Raw genomic sequence first — 15,398 nt, forward strand, 5'->3', positions numbered from 1 at the left:
CTATTTAACATTTCATCATAATCCTAGCCATTTCCTAACTATGTTGCGGTCGGCTTCCAGTCTAACCGGACTCAGCTAAGTACAAGTGTTTTACAAGGAGCGCCTATGTGACCTCCTCAACCCAGTTACCGGGGCAACACGATACCCCTTGGTTAGACTGGTTGTCAGATTTTCAACCTGTAACGACGGTCAAAGATGTAGGAATAACAGCTGGGACCCACCATTTGAAGTGCCTTCCGAAACACCAAGGAACTCGATATGACAAAGATGGTCACCCACCTACGGACCACGTCAAGCGTAGTTTAACTTGTGATTGATTCACTTATGCGGTATTGACGCTATTTAACATTTAAAAACCAATTTTATCGAAGGTATTTCTTTATTCTTCCTTATAGTAATTAAGTTTATGCTGAACACTCGGATTCTTCCGTATCTGGACATTTTTTCGGTTTCGGCTTTGTCGTGTATCTTATCGACTTTGATGAAAGCGTTGATCCTGTCAAAGAAATCACATATAAGTTCCTATACTTCTTGCATCGCCTTTGACGGACGAGGCTTGAATGCTTTACAGCATTGTCATAATGGCCATAAGATTGCGGGCAGGCCAGTAATTATTGTATGATTTTGATAATTATTGTTAAACGCATTGCCATACACCGACACAAAAACGCGGAGGACGTAGCACCGCGGTTCAGGTTTAGTCAGTAAGAGACACTACCCATTTCCTCTGTATTTTATGTAAGGACCTATAAATTTTCAAAAAAATATTTTATATATCATTGGGGTGTTATTTTCTGTATAGACAAAAACCCCGTAAATGAAATAAGAATTAAACATCAGAAACTATCGAATCATCCGTCACTTTGGTTAAGAAAATTGACAGGACATTTCGTTATCATCATCAATATCATGCCTTTGTCTTCCCACTGCTGGGCACAGGCCTCTCCTTTCTCGTGAAGATTTCTAGGGTTCTGTGCCAGCCTCATCCAGACTCGACCAATAACGACACATTTTGCTCCCGGAGGACTGACGCTTCTTTTGGCTTGCCATGTTATAACAAGTGTCTTAGACTCCATTTGATGATAAATTGGAAATATTTCTTATTAAATAAAATTACGTATTACAATATTAAATGTTTGCCACGGTTTACACGTCTAATCTAGTTGCGTAATCCTGATAAGAAAGAGCGAGTAAAGCGTTGCTGCTGCAAAATAATGAATCATTCTGACACAAGTGTTAATGGAGATCATAACTTTTTCATTAAACTAATTAATGTTATTTACATTATCAGCTGTTATACACACCGAATCAAGGAATTTAATTCTTATATCGCGAGAGTTTCACAAACATTCAAGTCACATGCACAAAGACACCCAGACTCAGGACAAGCATTCGTGGATCGCAAATGCTTGTCCTACGCGGGGATCGAGCCAACATGGCGTGCGTGCTTTGGCGTGGTGACCTCAACCACTCGGCTATCCGTGCAGTCAGCGTATAAGTTTTTTGACATACTGTAATTATATCTTACCGTCAAATTCTGAAACTTGTATGCATGGAGGTCTAAATATCCTGGATTGTCGCACAAAACTATTAATATCGCTCGTATCTAGCTGCCAGGTCTCAAATATAGCCTTCAGTCCGAATTTGAGACCTTTAAAATCATGGAATCTTGCTGAAAAATAAAGGTAACCAGTTTTGGAGAACAAAAATTCAGTATTCACAGAATCAAAAATTCAGAATCCTAGCCTTTTCCCAACTATGTTGGGGTCGGCTTCCAGTCTAACTAGATGCAGCTAAGTACCAGTGTTTTACAAGGAGTGACTGCCTATCTGACCTCCTCAACCCAGTTACAGACAACACAAAAGGCCTTAGTCAGTCTGGTTGTCAAACTTTCTAGCTTCTGACTACCCGTAACGACTAGCTAAGATGTATAAATTACAACCAGGATTTATGCACAATTTAACGTCCCTTCCGGAATACGGAGGAAATCGTTATGACGTTGATGGGTACCCATCCTTGGACCTACCGTATCAAACTATGATCGAGCAATTGGGGCAGTTGTTAAATATTATATAGCTATTCTATTAATGCAATATAGTAAGGCCAACGAGACGAGATAAAAAACGTAAACAAGCAGACCGTTACTGAGTTATATTGCCATAGTGAGTGATTATTATCCCTGTCCTTATCACTCGTACCCGCATATATGGCGGGAGTTGGTCGATGACAGCTGTCGTTATGTGTTTCGTGGTACAAGAAAGCAGTCAGTACGGCAGTTGTCAACATTAGGTCGGCCATATTGTGAACAAGTTCATTCCTTCATTTTTGTCAAAATTCGAACTTTATAATAGTTTATTCAAATAAGAATCTCGTCTGGTTGGCCTTTCTTTAGTTACTCACTACTAATTATAATGTTAAGTATAATTTTTATAGCGTTTATGTCCCACTGAAATAGCCTGATTTGTAGATTGCTTATCTGATACAGAATGGAGCGGATTTCATCCTTCCCCTGATCAGTCACGTTGACGCTTAGAAGATGAGCTAATCTGGAAAATTGAAAAAAAGACAAAAAATGTTTATAAATAGTAACATTTTTTAATGTTCTAAAAGCCCGTGGACGCCAGACCGATGTTATTTTATAAAAGCTGAAAGATTGTCAGCGGATGCTCCCAACTAGTTTCGGGCACAACCGGAGTCCTTAATCATGAGCCGAAACCTGAGCCGCGGCAATCCCGATAAGTACGTGTGAGTAAACCGTTGCATCATTTAATAATGAATAATTCTCACTATCTCTCTTAGTTACTATCAAAACTTTTAAAATGTAACAATAATGAGTCTAGGACCTAGGTGCAGGACAAAAAGACTAATGGGTAGGGTATAAAACCTATTGTGTATGAAGGATTTCAACGCATCGCCATACACCGACACAAAAACGCGGATGACGTAGCACGGCGGTTCAGGTTTAGTCAGTGAGAGTCTGACACTACCCGTTTCCTCCCCCGATTAAGTGGGTGTCCATGAGGATTACCCGCATTATAAAAAATGGTAAGAAACTCACCTTAAAACCACATCATCATTAGGTCCAACCGATTTAGAAGTCATATTATCTCTAATGCCATTTAAAAATGGCGTCACCAGATCCAAGCAATGAGTCCACTTCTGTGGCTTATTCCGTTCCTCATCATCCAAGTACATTCTTCTATAGAAAATATCCCTCGGCTTCGGAAGCTTGCTGATCTTCTGGTAATTCCTGTGTTTCTTCATCCGTAACTTTGCCCTCGGATCTTCCTGGTTCGCACTGGATTCTACACTGGGGATATATTTCTCCGTCGGACGACTTATAATCTCTGGTAGTTTATATAGTTCTTTCTTCTTCCGCTTATCTGATTCTTGTATTGGTGTGATCGGTTGATTTGCTAAGTCCACGTATTGGTATTGGTCGGAGTAGTCGTAGTCAAATGGATTGGTTCTCGGCAGGTTGCTATCAACATTCATCTCATCAAGTATTTGTCTTTTCAATAGCTGTATTCTTTGGTCTACTGATATGGTTACTTCTGGTGTCGTTGCGTAGGCTATTTTGGTTTGTAATGCTGTAAAATGGTGTGTTTTTTTAGTTTTTGAGTCTTCGTTCAGGTAATCTATACTAATATATAAAGCTGAAGAGTTTGTTTGTTTGTTTGAACGCGCTAATCTCAGGAACTACTGGTCCAAATTGAAAAAATCTTTTTGTGTTGAATAGACCATTCATCGAGAAAGGCTTTAGGCTATAAACCATCACGCTGCGACTAATAGGAACGAAGATACAATGGAAAATGTGAAAAGAACAGGGCAGGTAGGTATAAATCATAACTTATATCTTCTACCCACGGGGACGAAGTCGCGGGCAACAGCTAGGTGTTGAATATAATTCTATCGGATACCAATTTTCAAAGCTTTATCTTTGAAAATTACGGTTTTTTGTACAAACTTTCATCCCCCTCTTCTCACCACTTTAGGGCATGAATTTAGTAATTTGGGTTCTGCGTTTATAAGAAAGTCAGTCAGTCGTATAGATATTGAAGAATCCGTAAAATTATCTTCAGTTACACAGATTCCGACTGACACTTGACCAATTTTTATGTGATTTTTTTAGGTTAAAGCATAATTAAAGTGACAGAACAAATGTCTGCTATCAAATTTCAGGGTGAAGCAACCGTTAACATTTTCAAAGCGGCATCACCAATATATCTACTGTAAATTTCAAATGTCTAGCTAACACGGTTGATAATATACAGGCTGGTGACAGACGGACAACCAGCCACGCCTTGCTAATAGGGTTCAATTTTTGGTTATGCAAAACTAAAATTGGATATTACCACAATAAGTGAAACAAAAGAGTACCCACCCATTGTAACTAAAAAGGCAATAATTCTAATCATTTTACTGTTTTTTTGAAGTATCCAAAAAAGGCAAAACTTTCGAAAATAAATTAAAAATAAGAATAGAACATAGTAACAATTTGTAGATTTCTGTTACGAGTTTGAAAAACAAAAGAATTCAATTAAAAATTATGAACGAAATATTATGATTTGAAATAAGTGTTAATTAAAATTGTTAATCACATTCCTTGGAGCATATTTCAATATTCAATGTTATTTGAGTGGCTAAAAAATAATATTTTATTGCTTAGACAATGTTACATCGCATAAGAATAGAAAACTTCAAATGTATAGAATGACATTCCGTTTCGACAAGTGACGTGACTTTGACTTGTCAGTTCAATACATTTGAGTGATTCGTCAGCGTTAGCGAACTTAACGAAATTTCATGTTTATATTTGACATTATTTTGACATAAAACGCTACATCGTATAAACATATGAATGATATTTTTATGGCATACAATAGGAATGATGACAATTTTAATTTTAATAGGATTCGCATACTTGTCTCTTCTTTTGTCTCGCAAACATATGGATCAGATTACAGTGAAAGTTTTGACGATCTCCGTGGTCGAGTGGCGTAGGCACCGGTTTCAAGGTGTCGCTAGCTCTGAGGTCTCGGGTTCGATCCCCGGTCGGGTCAATGTAAAAAAATCACATTTCTACGTTGTCTCGGGTCTGGGTGTTTGTGGTACCTTCGTTGTATCTGAATTCCATAACACAAGTGCTTAAGCAACTTACTTTGGGTTCAGAACAATGTATGTGATGTTGCCCGCATTTATTTTTATTTTAGTGAATGGAACTTACGCGTGACGTCACGATTTTGTTGTTCAGAAAAAGGCAAAAATATTTGCCTATTATTTATTTACTATTGAAGGCATTCATAGATTTTGACTTTTATCACCAGGTTGTATGTCAAAAACTCAATATAAAATTAGATAGAGGTTATGCAACGGTATGTAACTTGGTCCGATCATACGGTCATGAATGCGATGGGTGACCAATTTGATTTCCCTTTAGATTTAGAATACTGTGGCTCCTTTTTCAGTCCATTCGGCTGTCACTAGGCAACATCTCATCTATATCTATACTAATATTTAAAGCTGAAGAGTTTGTTTGTCTGTTTGAACGCACCAATCTCAGGAACTACAGGTTCAAATTGAAAAATTATTTTTGTGTTGAATAGACCATTCATCGAGGCAGGTTTTAGGCTATACACCATCACGCTGCGACTAATAGGAGCGAAGATACAATGGAAAATGTGGAAAACACAGGGAAAATTATTTATCTTCAAAGGCTTTCGTTCAAAAATTCCTAACTTATATCGGACGTAGTCGCAACAGCTAGTGTAACATAATAAGCTGGACAAGTGAAATTTTCACGAACACATTATGTTTTTTTTTGCCACAACAACAACAATGACTAAAAATTGAGGTCTAAGGTATTATGCTCATAAATACAACTTTCTAAAATAAGTGCATTCGTGCATGTGACTTGAATGTTTGGGAAACCCTCAGCGACACAACGATTATCCTTAGTGGGAAGTTGACTAAAGAAAAATAAAATTAAAAACATTTTCCGCTGTTATTGCGTTATGTGTATTAAAAAATTCATTTTAATTATAACTCAATGTTGTTATTTTACTCATACAAGTTCAATTTTATTATTGGTTACATGTTTATTTAAAAATGCTTGAAAGAATTTAATCAATTCGAATTACAAACTGCCGCCATTTTGAATTCTTGATCAAGCGGTATAGGAATTGTGATTTGTCATTTTTCAAATAAATTTAATTTGGAATATAAAGAATGTATTTGTAAATAATTTTTTTAGTAATAACAAGATTTTGTGTTGAAAATCTGAGAAAAGATTATAGTCACAGTAAGATCAATTTAAATAATGGATGTTTACTATCTATTAAATTAACATTAACTTAAAAATGATGAAATGTGTAATCAGCTTTCTACTATTATTGTGTAAGTATTGTAAATAAAATTATTAGATAACACCAGCCTGTAACTATTCTACTGCTACCCAGTCATACTGAGAACGAGCATTGCCCCACGGTGGGCGCCAATACCAAAGCTGTTCATTACGAATGTGACTGTCCCACTACAAGCAGCGTTATTTACTACTCTAACTACGCTATTACATTAAAAATGTGAGAACTATAATTTCTCTATCATTATTGCGTGGTCGTCCCAAACGCCAAACCCACATATTGTGTCGTGTCGCGGATTCGAAGCAAGACAAGTTTTTGTGTGATCCACGAATGCTTGTCCTGAGTTGCTTTGGGTGGCTTTGTGCATGTGACTTGAATGTTTGTGAAACTATCTGCGACACAAATCACAACACAATATCGTTTCATTAGACTCCACATTAATTCAAATCATTCAATCGTAACCAAATTCTAACTAAGAAAAATTACCTCAGCCTTTCAGGAACGTCTAAATGTATCATCAGAAACTTTAAGTCGTCAAAAACGAATAGAACTACTTAAAATGCTGCTTTTAACAGAGATGGAGGAAGAGAAGAAGGAAGAAGGAAAGGGAGAAAAAGAGAGTACACCTCAAACGACACAAAAGGAATCGAAATTAGACAAATCACCTGAATACGACCAATATGTTATTCAAAATGACAACGGTCCTATTAAACCAATAATAAGACACAAAAAGAAGAAACAAAGAAGCAACGTTACAAAAAAACAGCGCAGATTTAGGACAAGAACGACAAAAATAAAAGAGGATGTAACGACAAATCTGCCTTCGACAGAGGCTACGCCAACGACAATTCTGACTACGGTTACGACAACTTCGTCTAGTCGTATAACGGGTGCTGATGTTTTCCATAGGATTTTTATGGCGATTACGAAAGATGTTAAAACATAGGGTGTTGAGGTAAATATACAAGTTGTTTTAAGGGGTTCCGCAATAAATGGGAAACAAAGGAGATTATTAGTGAGGTCCCGTATGTTTCTTAGCCACAAGACTGTATCGAAATTTCATATATTTCTATTGCTGTTATAAAATCAAAGATCGTTTATGCCTTTTCATACATTCACTTTCTTGTATGTTTGACTTTAACTCAATTTGAAGCACTTCCCGACAAGCTAGCAGGCTGTAATTTTCAGGGTAGCTTCAAACCGGATGACAATGCAATTTACAACTATAAAAACGGCAGGACCGATTTTCGTAAAATTTGAATAGGGTGACATTTAAAAATGTGGGATTTTTTTTATTTTTTGAATCTATTATTTTTTTAATAAATAAATCTTTTCTTTTTCAGGTTTTTTACAGATTGCATGATAGAATAAGAATAAGAAATAAAAAATCAACCGCATATGGGGAAATGGTTAATAATCTGGTATTTCATTGAACTTATGAAATTATTTTAAACAAATCAATTTCGCCACAATTTTCATACACAATTTTCGTCGTATAATGTAATTTTTGATAAAATTACATTAAGATTGTAATCATGGTAATTACGTCACTTGTCATATAAAAGTAGGTACATATAAGTGACGTTACATGAGATTTCAACTTACTATTTATTTCGTTTTATAGAAGGATTGACAACCATCTTAGGTTTTTGTTCACGCAATAAAAGAAAAATAAAGACAATTTTTTTTTTCATCTTTCGGACGGACGGGTCAGATTTTAGTATTTCAATACCCTATTATTATTATTTGTATACTAGCTAACCCAGAAAACGTTGTTTTGCCTAATGAATTATTTCAAGTTGTATGTATTTTTCAATGCCACATGATAAAAAAAATAAAAAGAAATAATTTTGTCCAAAAAATAAAATATTTTTTTTTAGTGTGAGCAACCCTTAACACTTAGGGGTATGAAAAATAGATGTTAGCTACTGAATACGCATATAAAATTTGGTAAAAATCGGTTAAGCCGTTTCGGAGGAGTACGGTAACTAACATCGTGACACGGGAATTTTATATATTAGAAGATTAGCGCATTATCTTGCTAGCACAACCGTCACTCAATATGATTAAATTAATTTCACAATTTTCTGGTATGAAATTTCTTGAAATATTGCATGCATATGTATATTGTGTGATCATGTAATATTATGATGACATGGAGCTGATCTGATGCTGGAGCTACGAGCTCCGTTATATATCGATACAATCCTATCGATTCTGAAGTAAATTGGAAAGATTGTTTTGAAACAGACCTAGTATTAAACTTCTGTGTTTATATTTTATGAATGATAATTATAATACAAGTAAAAGGATTTGTTTTTATTTCTCTAAACTGTGAAATCTGAAATGACTAGTTTGTTGGTCTAGTGGTTAGTGGCCTTGACTGCTATACCGAAGGTAGTGGGATCGATTCCCACCCTGGCAAATGTTTGTGTGATGAGCACGATCATTTGTTCTTTATCGGCTTGTAATTTTACTGTAATTTGTAGAAATACACCGTGATTTTTTAGTCGTCTTACAAAAACAGCCCAGTTCATGTATCCAATGACTAGAACACGCTCATGATAAAAATAAGGTATTAATGAGATTTGAATAAATTTAAAATGCAATTTTAATTCAATATTATGATACAATTCGTAGTTTTTTAGAAACACATCTCTGTTGCGAGCGCGGTCCGAGCCTTGTAACAATGGTGAGGGGCGCGGGCGGCGGCGTTTTTATCATTTTTAAGAGTATTTTTCCGATTTCTCATGTTTAATTTTCTTCGTATTTATTATCTTATTTGATGATAAAAAAATAATAATCACGCCTATTGGTATTTTACGTCGGATACATGAACTGGGCTGCTTTTGTAAGACGACTAAAAAATCACCGTATATATGAGTATGTTTATCAATTATCTAGTGCTTATAAGCTTTGCTTAATTTGAGGCTGGGAAATCTTTGAATAAGAGTTTATACAGCTTTAATAGCAATAGCTGGTTTGTTGGAGTAGTAGACTAGGGACTACAAACGATGACTCAGGTTCGAATCTCGACTACGCACTTTGTAAGTCATTATGTAATGTCAGATTGACCCATAAAGACCTCTAAAAATAAGAGAATAGCCATGAATCTATACTAATATATAAAGCTGGAGAGTTTGTTTGTTTGTTTGAACGCGCTAATCACAGGAACTACTGGTTCAAATTGAAAAATTCTTTTTGTGTTGAATAGACCATTCATCGAGGAAGGCATCACGCTGCGACTAATAGGAGCGAACATACAAAGGAAAATGTGAGAAAATAGGTCAGGTATAAATCATAACTTATATCTTCTACCCACGGGGACGAAGTCTCGGGCAACAGCTAGTATAAGATAAAAATGTTAAGACAAGCTTGGAGTCTGGCAGTGTGTTGCTGACAACACCATCCTCTTTCAGAGGGAACGTAAATATAATTCTCATTTTGTGGCATCCGCAACCGAAGGCAAAACGGGACCCCATTATTGAGACTGTGCTGTGCAGTCGTTTATAACCAGACTGAGACACAACCGTGACAGTTAGACATATAATGTTTACACAGATAATGTATTTCTGTTGCCATGACAACAAGAAAAGAAAACAGAATAAAATATTTACTACCCCTTCCGTTATTAAATAAAACTGATGACATTTTTGCTATTGCTTCATCGCATTAGATTAAAAAACGAAAAGAGAACTTTAAATGTATGGGAATGACTTCCATACATTGTTAAATACTGTCTTATTTTGAAAGAAAGAAGAAAGAATACCATTTCTTCTTCGATAGCTAAAGCACTTAGGAAGCGGTGAAGGGTGGGCGATACGGGGAGCTGTCTATATAACATTCTTTGACGTTCAAAAAGTGCTACTTCTTGCGTGTAGTTCTTGTGTGCTAGTGTAAAGTAATTTAATTTATATGGATTTTGTTTTTGACATTCCGTTTCGACAAGTGACGTGACTTTGACTTGTCAGTTCAATACATTTGAGTGATTCGTCAGCGTTAGCGCGAGGAGTCATGTAACTTGTCTACAGTCACAGTGGAATTATTGCGACTGTACAAATTAAAAAAGTTTTATTGTTTTAATCAAACGATCGTTAAAATCATTACAAATGTTTTCTTTTACTTCTTGTAGGTACTAAGTCTTAACATATTTTAAAGTCATCATTGGAAAAATATTCGTACCTGCATATTTCATTACCACGCGGTTTTTTGGTAGCAGTCTTTTTATAAATGTTGCGTTTTAATACCTTTTTATTTTAGGATTATCAGAAACAATAACTGTTTATTTTTGTTAAATAATGATAAAGATCGTTCTCATTTTAATTGTTTTAAAACTGTGTAAGTATATCTTTTAGTTTATCCTTTTTTTCGTACTTATTCTAGTTGAAACACCGCTTCAAACGTTCCTGAGGGTTGCAGTTGACGAGGTTTGTTAAAACCACGTCATAAACCTACAAGCTTTTTTTAAAAACTCGGACACCAGGTTACAAGATGTTGGTCTATGTTCTCCCTTCAAGTTTGGTTCAGTAGTCTTGACTGGTATACTGGAGATTGTGATTTCGATTCCCACCCAGAACAAATGTTTGTTTGATGAGCACGATCATTTGTTCTATGTCTGGGTGTAATTTATCTATATCATGTATGTATTTAGAAATAAATTCGTTAAATTTATTGTAAAAATAGATACCAATTATGTTTCATTCAAAAAAAAAATAAGTGTGTTTATCAGTTGTCTAGTACTCATAATACAAGTTTCGCTTAGTTTGAGACTAGATGGCGTTGTGTGTAAACTTATAAAGAATATTATTCCAGCATTTGCCGATTATGCATCAGATCTTGAAGATCAAAGGGACACACAGGACTTAGTAGAAACTCTTATAAAAGTGGTGCGTGATAAGAAAATGGGACGGTCATTCGATTACGATTTCTACAGCTACACGAGAAATCCGAATGAAAAACTTAAACCTATTATGTCAGACGATAAAAATAAACATAAACATAGATATAAGTTTCAACCTATCAAGTTTGATAAAGGGAAGAAATGCTATCCTTCGTAAATAAATGAAATATAATCAATTGCTTTGTGATTTTTAACGCGTTATCCTTTAAACTACAGGATGTTATGTATTACTAGCTTTTCGCCCGCGGTTTCGCACGCGTCAAGTTCGGTTATATCGCGTTTCCAAGAGATAAAAACTATCCTGTGTTCTTTCTCAAGGTCAACTCTATCTCTGTACAAAATTTCATCAAAATCAGTTCTGTGGTTTAGACGTGAAAGCGTAACCGACAGACAGACCGACAGAGTTACTTTCGCATTTACAATATTAGTTAGGATTTCTCAAGTATCGCTGAAGTGATACAGTTCATACCTTCGGGCGCTTCATGCCGATGACTGGTGTGAAGTGGCCAAGGATCGGGTAAAGTGGTGCTCTCTCGTGTTCTGATAATGAAGGGACAGGACAAGGGACATTTTGGGTCGCTGAGTCAACGGAGTAGTATTCTAAAACGTCAGGTGTTATAATATACCTAAGTTTGACAGCTCTATCCTACTAATATCAATAACGCGAAAGTTTGTATGTATGGATGTTTGTTTCGTCTTTCACGCAAAAACCACTGAACAGATTTAGACGAAACTTGGTACACAGATATTTTATAACCAGGATTAACACATAGGATTTATTAACTTAGATATTATGTTGGCTTTTTTACTATTTTCCATATTTTTTAAATTAAATTAAAACATACAAACATACAGGTGAAGCTAATAAACGCGTTATAAATACGTAGTGATTTTTTAGTCGTCTTACAAAAGTAGCCCATTTCATGTATCCGACGTAAAATACCCCTAGTCGCGATTATTATTTTTTATCATCACCTAAGATAATAAGTACGAAGAAAAATTAAACAATAGAAATCTGAAATATAATGCAATTCGTAGTTTCTAAAAAAACTACGAATTGCATCATAATATTGAATAAAAATTGCATTTTAAATTTATTAAAATCTCATTAATACCATTTTTTTTTATCATGAACGTGTTCTAGTCATTGGATACATGAACTGGGCTGCTTTTGTAAGACGACTAAAAAATCACGGTGTATAGTACATACTACAAATGCAATCGTACAATAATTCTTGTAATTCTTAAGGCTTTGGGCAAATGAAACAACAAAGAAAATCTCTACTTTTCTGGATTTATTTTAATCATCATCTTTACCGCGATAAAACTGGCACACCTCCATGTATACACTTTCGTATTCTGAAACCAAAGTAAACATTAATAGGTCTAAAATTCTCCATCGTAAAAAAAATCAGAATTTTAGTACAAATTCTGTAAGTATTTATTAATAAGTACGCAAAAAACGATGTGAATAATATTTACAAGCAAAAGAAAGAAACTAACAACTTTGACTTTACAAAATGAGCAAAAGAGGTCACTGTCCTTGAGTTCAAATCTTTCAATTCTATCGTTTCAACTCTACATATATAATGTTAAAATTTCAGCCATTTCAAAATCATTCTGATCAAATAAAATCATTTTTTATACTTTTCAGTTACAAAAGTACTGACTAAACTCAGCCTAGAGTATAAGTTTGACATCTGTGTGTATGTGTCAGGTAACGAAGCTCCTATATGGGTGAATTGATTTGGATGCAGTTTTTTCTGACGGGGTTACTAATTTTCAGTAATTTACCATGTAAATAACCATCATCTCATCTTCGTCCACTGCTGGACATAGGCCTCCACAATTGCACGCCATCGAGATCTATCTTCGGCTGCAAGCAACCGAGATTAAAAAAAAAACGACTACCGCACTAAGGAGTTTAATCTTTGTGTTGCGTTTCACAAACATTCAAGTCACATGCACAAGACACCCAGACTCAGGACAAGCATTCGTGGATCACACAAAAGCTTGTCCAATGCGGGCATTGAAACCGCGTCACGTCGCGCACAGTGGGTTGGCGTGATGACCTCAACCACTCGGCTATCCGTGTAGTCACGTCAGTCAAGATAGATGAAATAGAACGTTTTAAATATATCAGCATGTAAATATATCATACCTTGTAACGTTGAATTTCTGCAGTTAAAAGTCTCCAAAGCGCAAGCATTTTTGAAGATTACGACATGCCCGTCCACCAGACTCATTCCACAGACGGGATCCACCTCATCTTCACATTGTGAAGGGCATCCCCCCCTCAAGAACATGATGTAGGCTCGGCAGAAATGTAAACTTATCGAGTCATACTCTGTAATTCAAAACAATTCTTCTTTTTAAATTTATATGTAAGGTACATTTTTCCCCCACGTTTTTATACACTCACTTTTCTTGTTTGTTTGTCGTTCCGGTTGGATTTTTGTGACTCAATTTTAGGCACTTCCCGATAAGCTAGCAAGGTGAAATTTTCAGGGTAGCTTCAAACCCGATGACAATGCAATTTACAACTATAAAGACGGCTGGATCGATTTCGATTAAAATTTAATGGAATGACATTTAAAAACATGGATATTTAGATTGTCTCAATCTATTATTAATTTATTATTTCTTTTAACACATTTGTTTGCAAAACAACGTTTGCTGGGACAATAAATCTCGTGTCACAGTGTACGCAATTGAACTCCTCCGAAACGGCTCGACTGATTCTCATGAAATTTTGCGTGCGTTTCCAGAGACAGCTAGTGATATATAAAAATGATGCTTAATAATTAAACTTACTCAAATTGCCCCGATAATAAGCACATTGGTTATTTAAAATTAAATGACAAGTGCTTTGAAAGTATCTGAATTTCATGTTATATCTGTTTAATCCACACGCAGTTTTGTAATAATCGTTGCAATGGTAGGGATCGCAATAGTCCATCCACGCAGGATCGAATGGTAAGCGGAACCGACTCGTCCAAGGCTGCGGCATTTGCGGCTTGTTCCAAAGCCTGTCTAAAAAACAAAGTGCGGGTAAACGTCACAGATACACTGAATATGTAACTTGGCGGGAAAGAGCTGCAAGATATCGCCGTCTCTGTCTTACACAACGTACACGCATACTTTGATCTCGCTCTAACAATCTTTTATCTTATTTTCCGGAGCGCCAAGTTATGCTAGCTGTGCTGTAGCAATTATTATTATTGATTTATTTATATCTAAAATACATTTAAGAAAAGGCTCAATTGTTATATTTAAAATATATTTAAAAAAGGCTCAATTGTTTATAAACTACCTATTGACAAAATTAAAAAAAATTATAATCGCATGGTACAGAAACGTGACGCCATATTACCGTAACGGACTTCAGTTGCATTTTGTCATTATTAAGTATTTCAACCGCTTACCTAATTTTCGATCTCTTACAAAGTTTGGATTATCTCTTTTCGGTGTATTTCTGAAAAAAAGCAAGTAAAGTTAACTTTAACTAACTTCTTGTGTGCTAATGAATAAATATCTCTCCATAACCCTAACACGTTCCCTATTATCTTGGGGTCGGCTTCCAGTCTAACCAGATGCAGCTAAGTACCAGTGCTTTACAAGGAGCGACTGCCTATCTGACCTCCTCAACACAACTTCGGTATAGGATACTCATTATCGGAGCTTCCACAACCATTTTCAATGTCCAGCATCAAATCAGCGCCATGACATCATAGTATTACATTATCACACAATATACATACACATGCAAAATTTCATATCGGAAATTGGGAATTGGGTCTTTAACTTGCAAGATTTGATTACAGACAAAGGGACAGGTGTTATAACTCCGAATTTGTTTCCTATTTAGTCTGTGGTCAAGTTTAAATGTCAAACTTACATTGTTTCCTTTATTTGATGGGAAGTTTTAGCCGTTTTCACCCTTACTGTCATGAGAACTGAAAACAATTACATTTAACAGTAAAACATTACTCTATTGCTTCAAATGCCTTCATAAAAATAAGGAATAAAGGTCTTAAAAGGTGAATCTTTTCATATAAAGAAACTAGCTGTTGCCCCCGACTTCGTCCGCGTGGTTAGAAGATATTAGTTAGGGATTTTTGAACAGAAGCCCTCGA

At 35.6% G+C, this 15,398-nt stretch overlaps 2 protein-coding genes across 2 annotated transcripts; both read right to left on the reverse strand.

Annotated features, from left to right (window-relative positions):
• Nucleotides 1-349: 349 nt before the first annotated feature.
• On the reverse strand, nt 350-4,421 carry LOC113508957. The gene is made up of 4 exons (XM_026892171.1): nt 4,385-4,421; nt 3,059-3,590; nt 1,529-1,672; nt 350-496 (listed from the first exon to the last, which is right to left on the reverse strand). The coding sequence occupies exons 1-3, from the start codon at nt 4,416-4,418 to the stop codon at nt 1,660-1,662; spliced, it is 579 nt and encodes a 192-aa protein (XP_026747972.1). The 5' UTR covers nt 4,419-4,421; the 3' UTR covers nt 350-496; nt 1,529-1,659.
• An 8,115-nt stretch (nt 4,422-12,536) lies between these two features.
• LOC113508958 lies at nt 12,537-15,360 on the reverse strand. Its single transcript, XM_026892172.1, has 5 exons — nt 15,161-15,360; nt 14,688-14,737; nt 14,077-14,295; nt 13,424-13,609; nt 12,537-12,621 (listed from the first exon to the last, which is right to left on the reverse strand). The coding sequence occupies exons 1-5, from the start codon at nt 15,211-15,213 to the stop codon at nt 12,563-12,565; spliced, it is 567 nt and encodes a 188-aa protein (XP_026747973.1). The 5' UTR covers nt 15,214-15,360; the 3' UTR covers nt 12,537-12,562.
• Nucleotides 15,361-15,398: the final 38 nt, after the last annotated feature.

Source organism: Trichoplusia ni, chromosome 3 (assembly GCF_003590095.1).
Source record: "Trichoplusia ni isolate ovarian cell line Hi5 chromosome 3, tn1, whole genome shotgun sequence".
NCBI classification, from domain to species: domain Eukaryota; kingdom Metazoa; phylum Arthropoda; class Insecta; order Lepidoptera; family Noctuidae; genus Trichoplusia; species Trichoplusia ni.

Bases quoted from the DNA above. Each gene is read 5' to 3' on its own strand.
- LOC113508957 (XM_026892171.1), bottom strand. From the start codon at position 4,418: ATGATTAGAATTATTGCCTTTTTAGTTACAATGG. The intron at 3,591-4,384 runs GTGGGTACTCTT...ACCATTTTACAG, and splicing joins TGCCTTTTTAGTTACAATGG to CATTACAAACCAAAATAGCC.
- LOC113508958 (XM_026892172.1), bottom strand. From the start codon at position 15,213: ATGACAGTAAGGGTGAAAACGGCTAAAACTTCCCATCAAATAAAGGAA. The intron at 14,296-14,687 runs GTAAGCGGTTGA...TTTGTTTTTTAG, and splicing joins TGTAAGAGATCGAAAATTAG to ACAGGCTTTGGAACAAGCCG. The intron at 12,622-13,423 runs GTATGATATATT...CTTTGGTTTCAG, and splicing joins CAGAAATTCAACGTTACAAG to AATACGAAAGTGTATACATG.